The sequence below is a fragment of the Melanostigma gelatinosum genome (assembly GCF_949748355.1).
Source record: "Melanostigma gelatinosum genome assembly, chromosome: 10".
In the NCBI taxonomy this organism is placed as follows: domain Eukaryota; kingdom Metazoa; phylum Chordata; class Actinopteri; order Perciformes; family Zoarcidae; genus Melanostigma; species Melanostigma gelatinosum.
Genome location: NC_136643.1, coordinates 26,482,469 through 26,500,761, shown reverse-complemented (window position 1 = coordinate 26,500,761; position 18,293 = coordinate 26,482,469). Strand labels below are relative to the sequence as shown.

The 18,293-nt window shown below is 44.2% G+C and overlaps 1 protein-coding gene across 1 annotated transcript in view; it reads left to right on the top strand.

The window, feature by feature from the left end:
* Positions 1-551: 551 nt before the first annotated feature.
* Positions 552-18,293, top strand: part of slc15a2 (solute carrier family 15 member 2) — a 22,491-nt gene continuing 4,749 nt past the window's right edge. The window contains exons 1-18 of the mRNA XM_079276909.1: positions 552-631; positions 3,408-3,495; positions 4,809-4,950; positions 6,192-6,284; positions 6,779-6,878; positions 8,000-8,090; positions 8,233-8,310; positions 9,529-9,611; positions 9,740-9,823; positions 10,953-11,042; positions 11,330-11,374; positions 11,677-11,712; positions 12,677-12,765; positions 12,873-12,954; positions 13,070-13,195; positions 15,214-15,372; positions 17,568-17,614; positions 17,684-17,791. Of these exons, the coding sequence (XP_079133035.1) occupies positions 626-631; positions 3,408-3,495; positions 4,809-4,950; positions 6,192-6,284; positions 6,779-6,878; positions 8,000-8,090; positions 8,233-8,310; positions 9,529-9,611; positions 9,740-9,823; positions 10,953-11,042; positions 11,330-11,374; positions 11,677-11,712; positions 12,677-12,765; positions 12,873-12,954; positions 13,070-13,195; positions 15,214-15,372; positions 17,568-17,614; positions 17,684-17,791 (1,547 nt within the window). The 5' untranslated portion in view covers positions 552-625. The remainder of the gene's footprint in view (positions 632-3,407; positions 3,496-4,808; positions 4,951-6,191; positions 6,285-6,778; positions 6,879-7,999; positions 8,091-8,232; positions 8,311-9,528; positions 9,612-9,739; positions 9,824-10,952; positions 11,043-11,329; positions 11,375-11,676; positions 11,713-12,676; positions 12,766-12,872; positions 12,955-13,069; positions 13,196-15,213; positions 15,373-17,567; positions 17,615-17,683; positions 17,792-18,293) is intronic.

The following is an 18,293-nucleotide window of genomic DNA, read 5'->3' as shown; positions in this document are numbered from 1 at the left end:
TCTTTGTGTGTGTTTGTAGTCTTCGTGTGTGTTTGTAGTCTTTGTGTGTGTTTGTAGTCTTTGTGTGTGTTTGTGTTGTAATTCTGATTCTGAATATTTTTTAATATCAGACCAAATATTAATGTTCATCTTCATTACTCATGAGTTCAACTAAATGTGGAGATGACTGAAGAAAAGGAGCTGTTGTCAGAGGGTGACTTGTTAGACCGCACACACACACACGCGCGCACACGTACACACACTCACACACACAGTGCTTGTTCACGCGCATGATGCTCAACACTTCCAGTTCATGTGGCCCCTCCATCATTCACTGAGAGCCTCACAGCGGCTCTATTGTGCCGCCAGAGAGGCTGCGGATCCCGGCTTCCCCTGCACCGCCTCTACCGGACCTCCTGCTCCAGCGCACCCCGCCCACAGAGCTTCTCCTCCGGTGAAGTTTCAGTGAAGCTCCTGAAGTTGTTGTTGTTGTTGGTGGAACATTAACTCGTTCGTGCGCGTGTAGAGGGAACAGTTACATCCGTGGCCTCAGTCAGCGGAGCGCAGCGGAGAGGGACGCACTTGGATTTGGGTCAGCAGCTCCAGCAGAGACCTCCTCGACATTCACGCAGATAAAGACAGAGACATGAAGGTAAGCGCGTGCACGTGCAGCAGGAACAGAGTCGCTCTGTTTGGTGGCGGGAAAAGATTTTTATTTTTGTAATTTACACCGTAAAAAGAAGAGAAGTTGTTGCATCGAGTTGGAGACGTGGACGCATGGCAGCTGCACACAGCCGGACACAAGAGGACACGTTTGGTGCTGAAAGTCAGAGCACGTGTGTGTTTAGAAGTTGTTCTCTGGGTTCAGGTCTCTCTGATCTGCTTCTTTAAATCATGACAGACATGATGCAACAGGCCGTTTGGAGAAATCGCGTGAGGCGGCTTCTGACCAACGACCTTGATGAGAGTGCAGTCGCTTTGCTGCTTGCATTTTGTTGCATTTTGTTGCATTTTCTTGCATTTTCTTGCATTTTCTTGCTTCAATTTGCCAGATATATCACATATATCTTCCCAGATATATCACATATATCACTCTTCAACGTTTGAGTGAAGACAAATCCAGAAAGTCATCGAGCTTTTTGGATTGTTGGCAAATGCTAACTAGCAGCTAAGTTATACAGCACATTTCAACAACAAGGTAATTCAAAGTGCTTCACATAAAACCATTAAAAGCATCAAAACACAAGGCAAAAGAAAAGGAGATTTAAAAACAATTAAGAACATTCATTAAAACATTAAAAAACAGTGTAAGAAATAAAATGCAGTAGTAAAATGCAGAAATGCAGGAAATTGATTAATATATTAATTGAATGTGGTTCAATTAAAGGCAGCAGCAAACAGAAAGGTCTTCAATCTTGATTTAAATGAGCTGAGGGTCTCAGCAGACCTGCAGCTTTCTGGGACTTTGTTCCAGATATGTGGAGCAGAAAACCTGAACGCTGCTTCTCCATGTTTAGTTCTGACTCTGGGAACAGAAAGTAGACCGGTCCCAGACGACCTGAGGGGTCGGGATGGTTCATAAGGTAGCAGCAGATCAGAGATGTATTTTGGCCCTAAACCATTCAGTGCTTTGTAAACCAACAGCAGGATTTTAAAGTCAATTCTTTGTTGGACAGGAAGCCAGTGCAAAGACCTCAGAACTGGGGTGATGTGATCCACCCTCCTGGTCTTAGTGAGGACTCGAGCTGCAGCGTTCTGAATCAGCTGCAGCTTTCTGACGGACTTTTTACAGAGACCTGTAAACACACCGTTACAGTAGTCCAGTCTGCTGAAGATAAATGCGTGGACAAGTTTTTCCAAATCCTGTTGAGACATAAGTCCTCTAATCCTTGATATATTCTTCAGGTGATAGGAGGCTGATTTTGTAATTGTCTTGATATGGCTGTTCAGGTTGAGATCTGAATCCATAACTACACCTAGATTTCTGGCTTTGTTTGTGGGTTTTAACATCAGTGACTGAAGCTGAGCGGTGATTTTCAATTGTTCGTCCTTGGTACCAAAAACAATTACTTCTGTTTTATCTTTGTTTAATTGAAGAACATTCTGGCACATCCAGTTGTTGATTTGTTCAATGCAGTTACGCAGCCCTTGTATGGGATTATAGTCCCCTGGTGACATAGTTATGTAGATTTGTGTGTCGTCTGCATAATTATAATAACACACTTTGTTGTTTTCCATAATCTGAGCTAGTGGAAGCATGTAGATGTTGAACAGAAGAGGCCCCAGTATTGAACCTTGGGGAACTTGGGGAAATTTTACTACTGCATTTTATTTCTTACACTGTTTTTTAATTGTTTTTAAATCTCCTTTTCTTTTGCCTTATGTTTTGATGCTTTTAATGGTTTTATGTGAAGCACTTTGAATTACCTTGTTGTTGAAATGTGCTGTACAAATAAACTTGCCTTGCCTTGATTGGCTTCTCGAGTCATGTAAAGGCTCATTTCATCCAAACTGCTCATCTGTGCAGACTTTAAATGTTTGTGTTGTCATTGCGTGTCAGTTTTCACTGAAACTCTCCTCTGAGTAAATAGTTCTGCTGACAAACAACACCGAGGTCTCTGTCACATGATCCTCCTCAGTTAAAGGTCTTTACAGCTGACAGGAAGTCGTCAAAGTGCAGCTTTATTATCACTGTTGACTGTAAAGATTCTGTGAAGACTGCAATCAAAATCACATTCACCTCTATTGTAGAGTTTGATGTCTGAAAACAGGAAAACTCAACCCTGAGATACGGATTCACATCAAAAGATCAGAAGACAAACCTCCGGTTCTTTAGAGAAGTCAGAGCTTCATGTGTTAAAGCTGCATTCTCTCTAGTGACCACCAGGGGGCGACTCCTCTGGTTGTATAGAAGTCTATAGAAAATGACTCTACTTCTCTCTTGATTTATTCCCTCAGTAAACATTGTAAACATGAGTTTATGTCTCAATCTCTAGTTTCAAGTCTTCTTCAATACAGCATGATGTTCATTTAGTACATTATGCTCCATTTAGAGTCACACAGACCATAAAGCAGGGGATGCTTTAGGGCGGGGCTACACGCTGATTGACAGGTCGACACCACAGTGTTGTCCAATGTGGGAGCTGTTTTTGTCTTTCAACTTTAACCCTCTCGTGTTACTGCTGGTTGCAAAAAACCAAGATGGCGACGGTCAAAATGTTTGAGTTTTTAAAACGTCGGTCCAATACCTCAGATCCAAAATGATGTCCAGTTCTATCTTCTATCTAATAAAATAACAATAATAATCATATTATTTATAACAATAATAATAATTACTATTATCTTTATTGTCATTATAGCAGCATTGATGTTGTTATGTTGTATTCATTGTCTCATGCTGTATGTTCATAACCCTTATTAATAAACAGAAACTATGTGGGACCAACTACCCGGTCAGCATCTGCTTCATCGTGGTGAACGAGTTCTGCGAGCGCTTCTCCTACTATGGAATGAAAGGTGAGTCCAGATCCTCCGGAGGACCCGGATCCAGGTCTCTCAGAGAACCTTCAGGGTCTTTGACTCTTAATGGAGCTCAGCTGGTTAAACTGACTGAGCTCACTTATGGTCACATGACTTTGGTCACATGACTTCGGTCACGCTGCATTAAAGTAAAGTGGTTGAAACAAACCATAAAAACATCTGTATGTCATAAAACACCTTCCTGTTCCAGATGTGCTCCTTCACGAGCAGAACATCTGTAACATGTCTTCAGTCTCGTCAGCAGTGGGACGAATGCTTTTCATCTTTAGGAGTCAAAACTCTCCACACTCAGAGAAAGTGACGTCTCCGTGGACGAACCTTCAATCGTTTTCACTGCTTTCACACAGAAGCACATTCAACGACCACATTCTCCAACAATCCATCGTTCAAACTCCACCGACCTGCAGAAACGCGTCAGATCTGCATTCCAAAAAATACGAACGCACGTTTTTAAAAGCTGCAAAACACGGCTTCAGACTGATTCAGTTCAGTAGAAGAAGAAGATGGCAAGGAGAGAATGTGTGGAGGCGAAAGCAGAGGAGATAAGAACCACAATCATTGACCAGGATGTGAACCAATGTCTCTCCGACAGATCTGGAATTTAAGGAATTTGTTGTTTTTTGTTTGCACTTCATGTAAGAATATAAAACAGATAACGGAAATAGAAGCACATTGCTGCATCTCTGATTCCTCCTTGTTGTAAATACTTGTGTTGTTCCTCTTCTACAATGAAAGAGTGATGATGTGAGGACTCATGACAGCTTCTGAGAGTCTCCCTGTTGTCACTGAACTCAGTGATGGATCTGAAGAGCTGCCGGTGTTTCTGTTGGAGACGTGTGTGTGAAGGGTTCTGGTGCTTTGGGTCAGACTTCGGTAGTTCAGACTGAAGAGTTTGAAAATGTGTCCGAAAATAACTGCAAAGCTAACGACATCTGACAAAACTCTTAGATTACGTTTCATAACCCTGGAACGTCCGCAACGACTCAAACTCAACGCTCCATCTGTTGTTCTTGTTGATGGCTGAACCACTTTTTATCAAACTGAAATATTTTAGACGTCTTGTTCATCATTTTAAACACATTCCTGCAGAATTCAGCCTGAAGTTTGGATCCTAAAATAAACATCTGTGCGTTTGTAACGAATGAGGTCGAGTTTGTCCTCGGTAGTTTGTTTACCAGTGTTGTCGTGTGTGTGTGTGTGTGTGTGTGTGTGTGTGTGTGTGTGTGTGTGTGTGTGTGTGTGTGTGTGTGTGTGTGTGTGTGTGTGTGTGTGTGTGTGTGTGCTCACAGCGGTGCTCACACTCTACTTCCTCACCTACCTGCACTGGGACAAGGACCAGTCCACCGCCGTCTACCACGCCTTCAGCAGCCTCTGCTACTTCACTCCCATCCTGGGAGCTCTCATCGCTGACTCCTGGCTGGGCAAGTTCAAGTGAGTCACAGTTCTTCAGAAGAAGAAAATCATCAAGGAGTCAGATCACCAAGTGACTCGCAGTGACTCGCAGTGACTCGCAGTGACCCGCAGTGACCCGCAGTAACTCGCAGTGACTCGCAGTGACCCGCAGTGACCCGCAGTGACCCGCAGTGACTCGCAGTGAGTCGCAGTGACTCGCAGTGACTCGCAGTGACCCGCAGTGAGTCGCAGTGACCCGCAGTGAGTCGCAGTAACTCGCAGTGAGTCGCAGTAACTCGCAGTGAGTCGCAGTGACTCGCAGTGACTCGCAGTGACCCGCAGTAACTCGCAGTGAGTCGCAGTAACTCACAGTGAGTCGCAGTGACTCACAGTGAGTCGCAGTAACTCACAGTGACCCGCAGTGACTCGTAGTGACCCGCAGTGACTCGCAGTGAGTCGCAGTGACCCGCAGTGAGTCGCAGTGACTCGCAGTGACTCGCAGTGAGTCGCAGTGACTCGCAGTGACTCGCAGTGAGTCGCAGTGAGTCGCAGTGACTCGCAGTGAGTCGCAGAGACTCGCAGTGAGTCGCAGTGACTCGCAGTGAGTCGCAGTGACTCGCAGTGAGTCGCAGAGACTCGCAGTGAGTCGCAGTGACTCGCAGTGAGTCGCAGTGACTCGCAGTGACTCGCAGTGAGTCGCAGTGAGTCGCAGTAACTCGCAGTGACTCGCAGTGAGTCGCACTGACTCGCAGTGAGTCGCACTGACTCGCAGTGAGTCGCAGTGACCCGCAGTGACTCGCAGTGAGTCGCAGTGACTCGCAGTGACTCGCAGTGAGTCGCAGAGACTCGCACTGACTTGCAGTGAGTCGCAGAGACTCGCAGTGACTCGCAGTGAGTCGCAGTGACTCGCAGTGACTCGCTGTGACTCGTTTAGCTGATGTTTCAACAGTAACTCTCGACTAATCTTCTGTTTCCACTGTGAAGTGTGAAGAAGAGCTTTCTTAAAGTTAACTCCAGCTCGTTTATCGTGAAACTCTTTGACACAGAAACAGGAAGTTGTTCCTGTTTAAATCTTCTAGTTTCTTTGACCAACGATGATGATTTCTTCTCTTCTTACTCAGCTGTTGTTCAGAGGATCTTTGTCTCATTCAGATGAACCACTGAACAACGTTTGTTCTAAACACAGTGTCCTTCACTGTTTCAGCCCTTTAACCTGAGAGCTTTGTCTAAACTGTAACGCACTGTTCGTGGAGGTGACTCACTGATCATAACGTCTACAGGACCATCGTCTACCTGTCCGTCGTCTACGTAATCGGCCATGTGGTGAAGTCGGTCGGAGCCATTCCCACTGTGGGAAACAGCAACGTGCACATGTGAGTTATCTGGATGATTCTTTAACAGGTTCAGGTCTACAGATGTCTGAGGTACTTGTACTTCTACTCCACAACATATATTGCTGTTGTTACTGTACTACGTTTATCTGACAGCTGCAGTTCAAAGGTTCCTGAACACAAAACATGTGAAAATACAGCTGAAATAAGCAGTCGATTCATGAAATGTATTGGCAATACTTGAGTTCTTTTTCATGTGAAACCATGTGTGCTTCCAGCTGTAATAATGCTCTCAATGTTCATGTGGTTTGGACGAAACAAACATTGTTAAAGTGTCACTCTGGACGCCATTTCTCACTATTCTTTACTATTTTTGTAAATAATAAAAATACCTCACAATACAAATCAAAGTTTTACTTTGAAGAAACTGTGCATTTGTTTTATGAATGAGTTGAATTATAAACAGATGATCAGTGTGTCGATCACGGCGTTGTCATGGTTCTCTCTGTTCTCTCTGTTCTCTCTGTTCTCTGCAGCTCTCTGTCCATGTTGGGTCTGATTCTCATCGCCTTCGGCACCGGAGGAATCAAACCCTGCGTGGCGGCGTTTGGCGGGGATCAGTTTGACGAGGAACATGTAAGTAACTTCCTCAACGGTCGGAGTGAATGAAGGCTCTGTTCTGTTAGGAGGACTGTGATTGGCTCATGAAGTACACGCATTACGAGGGTTGTGTATTTAAACTGCATTCATGTCTTTATTATGTGAAGAAACAAGAGATTTGACAGCAAAACTTTGTTTTATTCTGTTGAAGATACATTTGTGATTCAGAAATGTATTAATATTCATCAAAAAGTCCAAAAGTTGATCTTGATTCGTATTAATAAATTATGAATCACAAACTTGAAATGAGATACCTTTTGATTGCGTGTCACTCAAACAATCAACGACTGTTTTCATTATTTATGGACTGAAAGAGTTTTTCATTCGGTGTTTTCTTCGTCCAGCCAAAGACGAGCAGACGTCGAGTGAACACGCTTACTGTAAATATGATACATAATAATACTGTTTCAGTTCAGTTCATGCTTCAGTTAGAGGGCATGATTTACATATTGTTTCATATTTAGATCTTCCTCGTCCTCAGTGTTTTGGTGACTTGAGTTTGATGAACTCTTGAGGAAAGAGGTCACGATGAGACCTCGTGTGTGAAAATGAAGAAGTGACGTGTTGCGTTTGATCACGCGGTCAGAACAGCGAGTCACTCGGACCTTCTTTCACGTGTCGATACTGAAATCGGCTCTTTTGAACTCGTCTTTGTGGTTTGATGACTCGTGCCGGAGGTTTGGTGACGGTTAGTGAGACTGAACCGGAGCTCAGAGGAGAGTGAATATCAGACTTACACCATCAAATAATAAATGATAAATAACAATGCAGCTTTACTTCAGGACGGTGAACCGACCCCTCGGTATGCAGCGTCTTCATCATCTCACCGTTTACATTCAGAAGAAGACGAATCACAAATGTGTCCAGATTCTGTGTTCAGTTTATTTATTTTCCAGAATTTAAACAATAAAGTAAAAATAAACAAACATAACAGAGATAAATAATATCACAGAGCAGGAAGAGGAACATTTGAAGCCTCAACATTTATAATATTACAATATTCCAGAGAACATAACATGAATATGCATAAGATATGACGACAAGATGTCTTTACATGTGATAACAATATCAATAATCATCTCAATGATCGCCTGCAGGCCAGCGAGAGGCGTAAGTTCTTCTCCATCTTCTACATGTCGATCAACGCCGGCAGCCTTCTGTCCACCGTCATCACGCCGATCCTGAGAGGTGAGCGCCTCCTCCTTCAACCGGAGCGCCCAAGAGCTTCACGACCTTCACGACCTTCACGACCTTCACGACCTTCACGACCTTAACGACCTCCACGACCTTCACGACCTTAACGACCTTAACGCTGCTCCTTCTCCTGCAGGAGACGTTCAGTGTTTCGGAGGCGACTGCTACGCTCTGGCCTTCGGGGTTCCTGCTGCTCTGATGATTGTGGCTTTAGGTGAGTGAGACGTCAGGCATGATGGAAGCTGCATTCTCTCTAATGTCCACCAGGGGGCGACTCCTCTGGTTGTATAGAAGTCTATAGAAAATGACTCTACTTCTCTCTTGATTTATTCCCTCAGTAAACATTGTAAACATGAGTTTATGTCTCAATCTCTAGTTTCAAGTCTTCTTCAATACAGCATGATGTTCATTTAGTACATTATGGTCCATTTAGAGTCACACAGACCATAAAGCAGGGGATGCTTTAGGGCGGGGCTACACGCTGATTGACAGGTGTCTAACAGACCATAAAGCAGGGGATGCTTTAGGGCGGGGCTACACGTGATTGACAGGTGTCTAATAGACCATAAAGCAGGGGATGCTTTAGGGCGGGGCTACACGCTGATTGACAGGTGTCTAACAGACCATAAAGCAGGGGATGCTTTAGGGCGGGGCTACACGCTGATTGACAGGTGTCTAATAGACCATAAAGCAGGGGATGCTTTAGGGCGGGGCTGCCTAAAGTGCACTGCCTGTAAAACATGTTTGTACTCAACTTATCACATCTGCTAATTGAATGTGAATTGATGAAGATAATATCAACGAAGCTGCTGAAGGCCGTTAAACTGAAGGTGCTCAGGAACACACAGCTGCTACAATACACCTCCAGGAAATATAATACAAAGACTGCAGCGTGATGTGCTCGTGTCCAGATGAGCTGTGACATTTCAGGAGGAGCGATAACCCCCCCCCCCCCCCGTTGTCCTCTGATCCTCACGGGATTCCCGCTCGGCTCGCCGCTCGCTGGGAAAACAAGCGGTGACTTTATTGCGGCGGACAGATCTCAGTGAGCAGGTTCAGACAGAACAGATCATACAAAGATCATGAACTCTGTTCGATTTATCTTCTGGAAGTGGATCAAATGTGGGATTTATTTGATAAGATAATGCCTCGTCTTTATATTTAAACACAACATATGAACAGAAAACACACTGGTCTTCATGTGATGTGTCGTTTGTTCCCGTGTCAGCTGTGGTTCACGGGGTCAGGTCTGACTTAGCGCCACATGAATGTTTCTGCTGCTGAAGACGTCAGAATGGACCAATAGGATGAGACGACTGTGTGTGCAGGTGCTCATGGGAGTTGTAGGATCGCAATGTAATGTTGAGAAGTCACTAATACTTTATATTTACACGTCAATGCGTCATCCTAACTCTTCATCCTTCTCTTGCAGTGGTCTTCGTCGGTGGCAGCAGTCTGTACAAGAGGACTCCTCCGCAGGGGAACATCCTGCTGGAAGTCTGCAACTGCATCGGGGTGAGTCCTGCAGGAGCAGTTCTGTCTCCTGTCCACCAACATTTAGTCTGGTCATGTATATGTGTATATATATGGTCAATATATTGATTCTGCTTCTTTCTATTCCTGTTCTATTTTGGTTTTTACAGTTTGCCATCAAAAACCGCTGGAAGAGATCGAAGTATGACTCCAAGAGGAAGCACTGGCTGGACTGGGCCGAGGAGAAGTACTCGGTAACGGAACGCCGACTGTATAGAGTTCTGCAGGAACGAGTCCTAAACCAGGAACGAGTCTTAAACCAGGAACGAGTCCTAAACCAGGAACGAGTCCTAAACCAGGAACGAGTCCTAAACCAGGAACGAGTCTTAAACCAGGAACGAGTCTTAAACCAGGAACGAGTCTTAAACCAGGAACGAGTCTTAAACCAGGAACGAGTCCGAAACCAGGAACGAGTCCGAAACCAGGAACGAGTCCGAAACCAGCAATGAGTCTTAAACCAGCAATGAGTCTTAAACCAGCAATGAGTCTTAAACCAGCAATGAGTCTTAAACCAGCAATGAGTCTTAAACCAGCAATGAGTCTTAAACCAGCAATGAGTCTTAAACCAGCAATGAGTCTTAAACCAGCAATGAGTCTTAAACCAGCAATGAGTCTTAAACCAGCAATGAGTCTTAAACCAGCAATGAGTCTTAAACCAGCAATGAGTCTTAAACCAGGAACGAGTCTTAAACCAGGAACGAGTCTCAAAACAGGAACGAGTCTCAAAACAGGAACGAGTCTCAAAACAGGAACGAGTCTCAAAACAGGAACGAGTCTCAAAACAGGAACGAGTCTCAAACCAGGAACGAGTCTCAAACCAGGAACGAGTCTCAAACCAGGAACGAGTCTTAAAACAGGAACGAGTCTTAAAACAGGAACGAGTCTCAAAACAGGAACGAGTCTCAAAACAGGAACGAGTCTCAAACCAGGAACGAGTCTTAAACCAGGAACGAGTTTTAAACCAGGAACGAGTCTCAAAACAGGAACGAGTCTTAAAACAGGAACGAGTCTCAAAACAGGAATGGTTCGATTCCTGAAATAAGCACAAGACTTAGTGTTGGTTCTGTCGCCCCCTGTGGACTACAGTGGTAGTGTCTCTGAGCACCAGAGTCCCTTAGAACACCTCTCACTCTACTGCAGCAGGTCTGACAGTCTGGAATAATCCAAAATCCTTTTTGTGGAGGAAACAGGAAGTGATGACTTCCTGTTGGACTACAGAAAGACTTCATCGCTGCAGATCTCGAATAACTCTTGAATGCATCTCTTTGTGTCTGTGAGAGAATCTTCATCTCGTCAATGAGCTTCATGTCTGCGTGTGAACAGAAGCGTCTGATCCAGGAGATTAAGATGGTGCTGAAGGTTCTGGTGCTGTACATCCCGCTGCCGATGTTCTGGGCTCTGTTTGATCAGCAGGTGATGAATGTACTTTTTTCCCCTTTGACTCTAATATGTCAACAAAATGAAAGAAGAACTTTGAACCTTCTTTGATTCTTTTATCCAATGTTCACGTTTATGTTCTGGAAATGTATCAAAATGTGCACAATTAGTGCACAGTTTGCATATTTCACCACGTGCAGAAAACGTATAATGCGGAACATAACGAGGAACATCCTCCAGCAGAACAAGCAGTCTGCTGTGGTTAGTGCTGCCTTATGCTAAGCTAACAGTGAAGCCTTAACCCGTGTTTGTCTTGGTTGCAGGGTTCCCGCTGGACGCTCCAGGCCACCAGGATGAACATGGCTTTTGTAAGAGCTGCCTAACATTTAACAATAACCTGATAACATCTTTCATTGCACTCTGATATCAGTGGGTGGCTCTTTATACTCGTCTTATTGCACAAACAGTCTCGTAAAATGTCCCTTTGTGAGGGTGTTGTTTCAATTTGTCTTTTTATTCCAGTAAGATTCATCGTTTATGGTCTGAATAAACATGCGCTCGTCTATTATTGTGCAAAGCCTGCACATCCTGTCACAGTGAAGTTCTTTTATTGGGCAATCAGGTTAAAGTTTAAATGGTGTTCAGATGAATTCTTCTTCTTGTCTTTCAGGGAGATTCTTTCGTTATTAAGCCTGACCAGATGCAGGTAGGTCATATGTGCAAATATCATATCATTTACATTAAATATGTGCAAACATCATATATTATGTTCTTTAAATGCGTGCAAACATCATATTACATTCTTTAAATGCGTGCAAACATCATATTACATTCTTTAAATATGTGCAAACATCATATTACATTCTTTAAATGTGTGCAAACATCATATATTATGTTCTTTAAATGCGTGCAAACATCATATTACATTCTTTAAATATGTGCAAACATCATATTACATTCTTTAAATGTGTGCAAACATCATATTACATTCTTTAAATATGTGCAAACATCATATTACATTCTTTAAATGTGTGCAAACATCATATTACATTCTTTAAATGTGTGCAAACATCATATTACATTCTTTAAATGTGTGCAAACATCATATTACATTCTTTAAATGTGTGCAAACATCATATTACATTCTTTAAATGTGTGCAAACATCATATTACATTCTTTAAATGTGTGCAAACATCATATTACATTCTTTAAATGTGTGCAAACATCATATTACATTCTTTAAATACGTTACAAATATAGTTTTATATATCATGCTTCCCTCTGCTTCCAGTCTTCGTGCTAAGCTAAGCTAATCACTTCCTTGTGTCTGACTCCATACGTAACATACAGACACACACATGGAATCAATCTTCTCATTCAACTCTCAGAAAGAAAGCAAAAAATAAATCTCCCAGAGTATCAAACAATTCCTTTCATCTTGAATCACACTTTCTGGCCATAGAAAGTTCACGTTGTCTGATAATCCTAATCTGCAGAGTCGTTGTCTTAACGTTCATCATTTCCGTTCAAAGAGCTGCAGCACAGAGTTGGTCAGCTGTGTCCTCCGTCTCTTTGCTGATGACACTGTTATTCACGTCGGACTCTGTACCGTATGACTTGATGACTTTATGACTCGTTCCACGCTGAGTGCTTCTGTCGCTGCCTTCAGATGCTCAACGCTCTGCTGATCCTCCTCTTCATTCCCGTCTTTGACCTCGTCATTTATCCGCTCGTTGGCTTCTGCGGAATCAACGTCACGTGAGTAGAAGCCTGTTGTTGTGTAACATGAAGCCTCTTTGACTGGACGACGACCTCGTGACTTTGAGTTCACGGTCAATTAAAGAGTTGACTGTTTCTTCCTGCAGGCCTCTGAGGAAAATGGCCACGGGGATGATTTTTGCCTCGCTGGCCTTCGTAGCGGCCGCGCTGGTGGAGGTGAACGTCGTGGTGCGTATGAGAGCAGCCGCCATGCTTCCTGTTGTTACACACATACACACGGTGAACACGAGCACATACTGGACGTCTCGATGATTCCATGTGTTCGTCCCGGGTCTCCTCCCAGAGATCGGTGGTGGGTCCGGTGCCGGTGGGCCGGTGTCTGCTGCAGGTCTTTAACGTGGCTGAAGGCGACGTGATGCTGAAGATCCCCGGCAGCGACGTCTTCCCAGATCCCATCCGCTACCTTCAGGTAACCGCAACTACAACACCGCGCACCATCTTACCCACAATCCTTTGCACCGCATGCATATATGAACAAGAAGGTCAAAGTTCAAGAAGTGAGGCATATCCAGCAGATGCATTATGTGATCTATAAATAATAAAGTATGTAAACAATAAAGAGGAACACAACAGCCTGATGTTTGTGTTCAATGAACCCACTGAGATCAACTCCTCAACTCACTTACTTCTGACAGATATGTCATAATATTATGATTCATCATGATTCAGCTCCGTGAACAATTCTAATAAATCTTTTGAATAAACATCAAACAATCACAGTATTGCTGCCGTTGTCATCGGAGCTCAAAGCTCAAAGCTCACTTCCTCAGTTGTTCGCGCTCCTCTGGATTCATGTCTGCGCGTGAGATCACAGAACTGTGGAGATATTCACGAATAAACACTGTTGACGTGTTGAAGATGATCCAGATTCACCAGCTCAGCAGCTTCAACGTGACATGAGAGTGAATCTGTATCAAAGAGTTCAGGAGGTTCAGCCTCTGTGTCTGCATAACGCATGAATACCGGACTTGTTTCTCTGCAGGTCTGTGATGAAGTCGTTTATGAACATGAGATATGAGTTCAGAGATATTATAATCCCTCCTCTCTGTAGTGCAGGTTCGTTTTTGGACTTCTGCTGGTTTCACTCATCGTCGTCTTCTTGACTCTTCTCGTCCGTTTACTTTGTTGGTGCAGGATGAACAGAGGATGAACAGAGAGGATGAAGAGAGAGGATGAACAGAGAGGATGAAGAGAGAGGATGAAGAGAGAGGATGAAGAGAGAGGATGAAGAGAGAGGATGAAGAGAGAGGATGAAGAGAGAGGATGAAGAGAGAGGATGAAGAGAGAGGATGAACAGAGAGGATGAACAGAGAGGATGAAGAGAGGATGAAGAGAGGATGAAGAGAGAGGATGAAGAGAGAGGATGAAGAGAGAGGATGAAGAGAGAGGATGAAGAGAGGATGAAGAGAGAGGATGAAGAGAGAGGATGAAGAGAGAGGATGAAGAGAGAGGATGAACAGAGAGGATGAAGAGAGAGGATGAAGAGAGAGGATGAAGAGAGAGGATGAACAGAGAGGATGAAGAGAGAGGATGAAGAGAGAGGATGAAGAGAGAGGATGAACAGAGAGGATGAAGAGAGAGGATGAAGAGAGGATGAAGAGAGAGGATGAAGAGAGAGGATGAAGAGAGAGGATGAAGAGAGAGGGTGAAGAGAGAGGATGAAGAGAGAGGATGAAGAGAGAGGATGAAGAGAGAGGATGAAGAGAGAGGATGAAGAGAGAGGATGAAGAGAGAGGATGAAGAGAGGATGAAGAGAGGATGAAGAGAGAGGATGAAGAGAGAGGATGAAGAGAGAGGATGAAGAGAGAGGATGAAGAGAGAGGATGAAGAGAGAGGATGAAGAGAGAGGATGAAGAGAGAGGATGAAGAGAGTGGATGAAGAGAGAGGATGAAGAGAGAGGATGAACAGAGGATGAACAGAGGATGAACAGAGGATGAACAGAGGATGAACAGAGGATGAAGAGAGAGGATGAAGAGAGAGGATGAAGAGAGAGGATGAACAGAGAGGATGAAGAGAGAGGATGAACAGAGAGGATGAAGAGAGAGGATGAAGAGAGAGGATGAAGAGAGAGGATGAAGAGAGAGGATGAACAGAGAGGATGAACAGAGAGGATGAACAGAGAGGATGAACAGAGAGGATGAACAGAGAGGATGAACAGAGAGGATGAAGAGAGAGGATGAAGAGAGAGGATGAAGAGAGGATGAAGAGAGGATGAAGAGAGGATGAAGAGAGAGGATGAAGAGAGGATGAAGAGAGGATGAACAGGGAACCCATCTAACACTGATGATGTCATTATTCTAACGTCATCACATTGTGCAATCAGTGTTTATTTCATGACACGTTAAAGGTGTACTGCCGCTTTAAGAGCTCAACAGCGTCTGTCTTAGAACCATTAGAACCTGAACCCTCTGGTCTCCGTGTGTCAGGACCCTCACACCTACGAGATGCTGCCAGCATCCGGCGAGCAGCTGAAGCTTGAAGTCACCTTCAACGGGACACAGTCAGAGTGCAACTTCACGTCTCACCAGCAGGAGGCGTACAGCCTGATAGTGTACTCCGACCCTACGGGAGTCCACTGCCAACACGTGAGTACGCTGAAGACACGCGATCACAGAACATGAACCATCAACACACGGTTCAGAGGTATGTCGGCATGTCGGCATGTCGGCAAGTCAGCATGTCAGCATGTCAACATGTCAGCATGTCAACAAGTCAGCATGTCAACATATCAGCATGTCAACATGTCAGCATATCAACATGTCAACATGTCAACAAGTCAGCATGTCAACATGTCAACATGTCAGCATGTCAACATGTCAACATGTCAACATGTCAACATGTCAACAAGTCAGCATGTCAACATGTCAGCATGTCAACATGTCAGCATATCAACATGTCAACATGTCAACAAGTCAACATGTCAACATGTCAGCATGTCAACATGTCAACATGTCAACATGTCAACAAGTCAGCATGTCAACATGTCAACAAGTCAGCATGTCAGCATGTCAACATGTCAACAAGTCAGCATGTCAACATGTCAACATGTCAGCATGTCAACATGTCAGCATGTCAGCATGTCAACATGTCAACATGTCAACAAGTCAGCATGTCAACATGTCAACAAGTCAGCATGTCAACATGTCAGCATGTCAACATGTCAGCATGTCAGCATGTCAACATGTCAACATGTCAACAAGTCAGCATGTCAACATGTCAACATGTCAGCATGTTAACATGTCAGCATGTCAGCATGTCAACATGTCAACATGTCAACAAGTCAGCATGTCAACATGTCAACATGTCAACATGTCAACAAGTCAGCATGTCAACATGTCAACATGTCAGCATGTCAACATGTCAGCATGTCAACATGTCAACATGTCAACAAGTCAGCATGTCAACATGTCAACATGTCAACAAGTCAGCATGTCAACATGTCAACATGTCAGCATGTCAACATGTCAGCATGTCAGCATGTCAACATGTCAACATGTCAACAAGTCAGCATGTCAACATGTCAACATGTCAACAAGTCAGCATGTCAACATGTCAACATGTCAGCATGTCAGCATGTCAACATGTCAACAAGTCAGCATGTCAACATGTCAACAAGTCAGCATGTCAGCATGTCAGCATGTCAACATGTCAGCATGTCAGCATGTCAACATGTCAACATGTCAGCATGTCAGCATGTCAACATGTCAACAAGTCAACATGTCAACATGTCAGCATGTCAACAAGTCAGCATGTCAACATGTCGGCATGTCGGCATGTCAACATGTCAGCATGTCAGCATGTCAACATGTCAGCATGTCAGCATGTCAGCATGTCAACAAGTCAGCATGTCGACATGTCGGCATGTCGGCATGTCAACATGTCAGCATGTCAGCATGTCAACATGTCAACATGTCAGCATGTCAACATGTCAGCATGTCAACATGTCAGCATGTCAGCATGTCAACAAGTCGGCATGTCGGCATGTCGGCATGTCAACATGTCAGCATGTCAGCATGTCAACATGTCAACAAGTCAGCATGTCAACATGTCGGCATGTCGGCATGTCGGCATGTCAACATGTCGGCATGTCAACATGTCAGCATGTCAACATGTCAACAAGTCAGCATGTCAACATGTCAGCATGTCAACATGTCAGCATGTCAACATGTCAACAAATCAAGCTGAAGCCACAGCGTCACGTGTTCAAGCTGCACAGAAGATCCACCAATCATCCAATCACCACATCTAGAGACATCCATATGTCTTCAATAGATGTGATACACAAACAATGTCTCACCTTTCTTTGGGGTGAGACATTGTACAGTCTCACTCTTTAGAAGCCTCCTGTTTATTCTTGTTTATTCTTTATTTGATTCATGTAAACAGAAGTCTTTACGTTCCCTTTGACTTCAACTCTCTTCTCAACTGCTCACTCACACATATATATCTTCTTTATTTGTATATATACATTTATTTGTACACATGTAAATACCGGTATTCCTTTATTTGTAGCTGAATTGTCCTTCAATGCTTACATCTTGTTTGTATGCGTATACTTCCATATGTTCTGAACGTGTTCTCATCTTTACCTGAGTTCTTTGTATCATAAGAAGCTGAATTAATGAATAGCTTTCAATAAGCGGCGCTCACTGAGCGCTTCTGTTGACTTTCTATAAGAACGTGATGTCAACATATTTGCATTCTTCTCTGTTGTAAACTGTAAGAAGCAGACGAGTGAGTGAGTTGCTTTGACTGAAGCTCTCTGACGTCTGTGTTCCAGGTGAGCGACCACATCACCAAGAACGAAGACGGGAATCCTCTCCTCCGGTAAACAGCTCTGTTCTTTCACACTCGCCCTGAGACACCTGCTGAGATAACCAACGTCTCATCCAACAGGTTCCTCAACACACGCCCACACGCCATCAACCTCACTGTGGGGGGCGTGGCCTTCCTGCTGGCTGCTAATGTCAGCATGTCTCCCAACAGGACCGTGGACCGGGGACAGTGAGTACGACCACTTCCTGTCTCAATCAGCTGGGGGGGGGGGGGGAGGAGCAGGAGGAGGGGGAGGAGCAGCAGGAGCAGCAGGAGGAGCAGGAGGAGGCCAAACACAGAGCAAACAGAGAGAACTGGACGTACATCTTCACCGTCAACTTAAAATGTGACTTCCTGATAAGTTCATCACTTTGACATCGTTTGTGTGTTTGAGGAAGTGCACTTTATTTGGCACTTGAATGATCAGATATCTGGAAGGTTGTGTTCTCCTCGTGTTTTTAGTTTCCTTTCTTCACTCGATGTCTGGTTGATGACTTCAGTCATAGTCGACTGAGCTGCATGACATAGTGCTGCAGCTCAGTATTCAATCATTGCACCGTCACAACTATCGGTGTGACGGTGAACAGAACCTGGACCTTCTGGCTTCACTTCCACCTGTTTTATGTTCTACAACAAGATCAGATGTTCAGAAAAGGAGCAAAGTGAAGCCTCCAGAATGAGCTCCTCCACG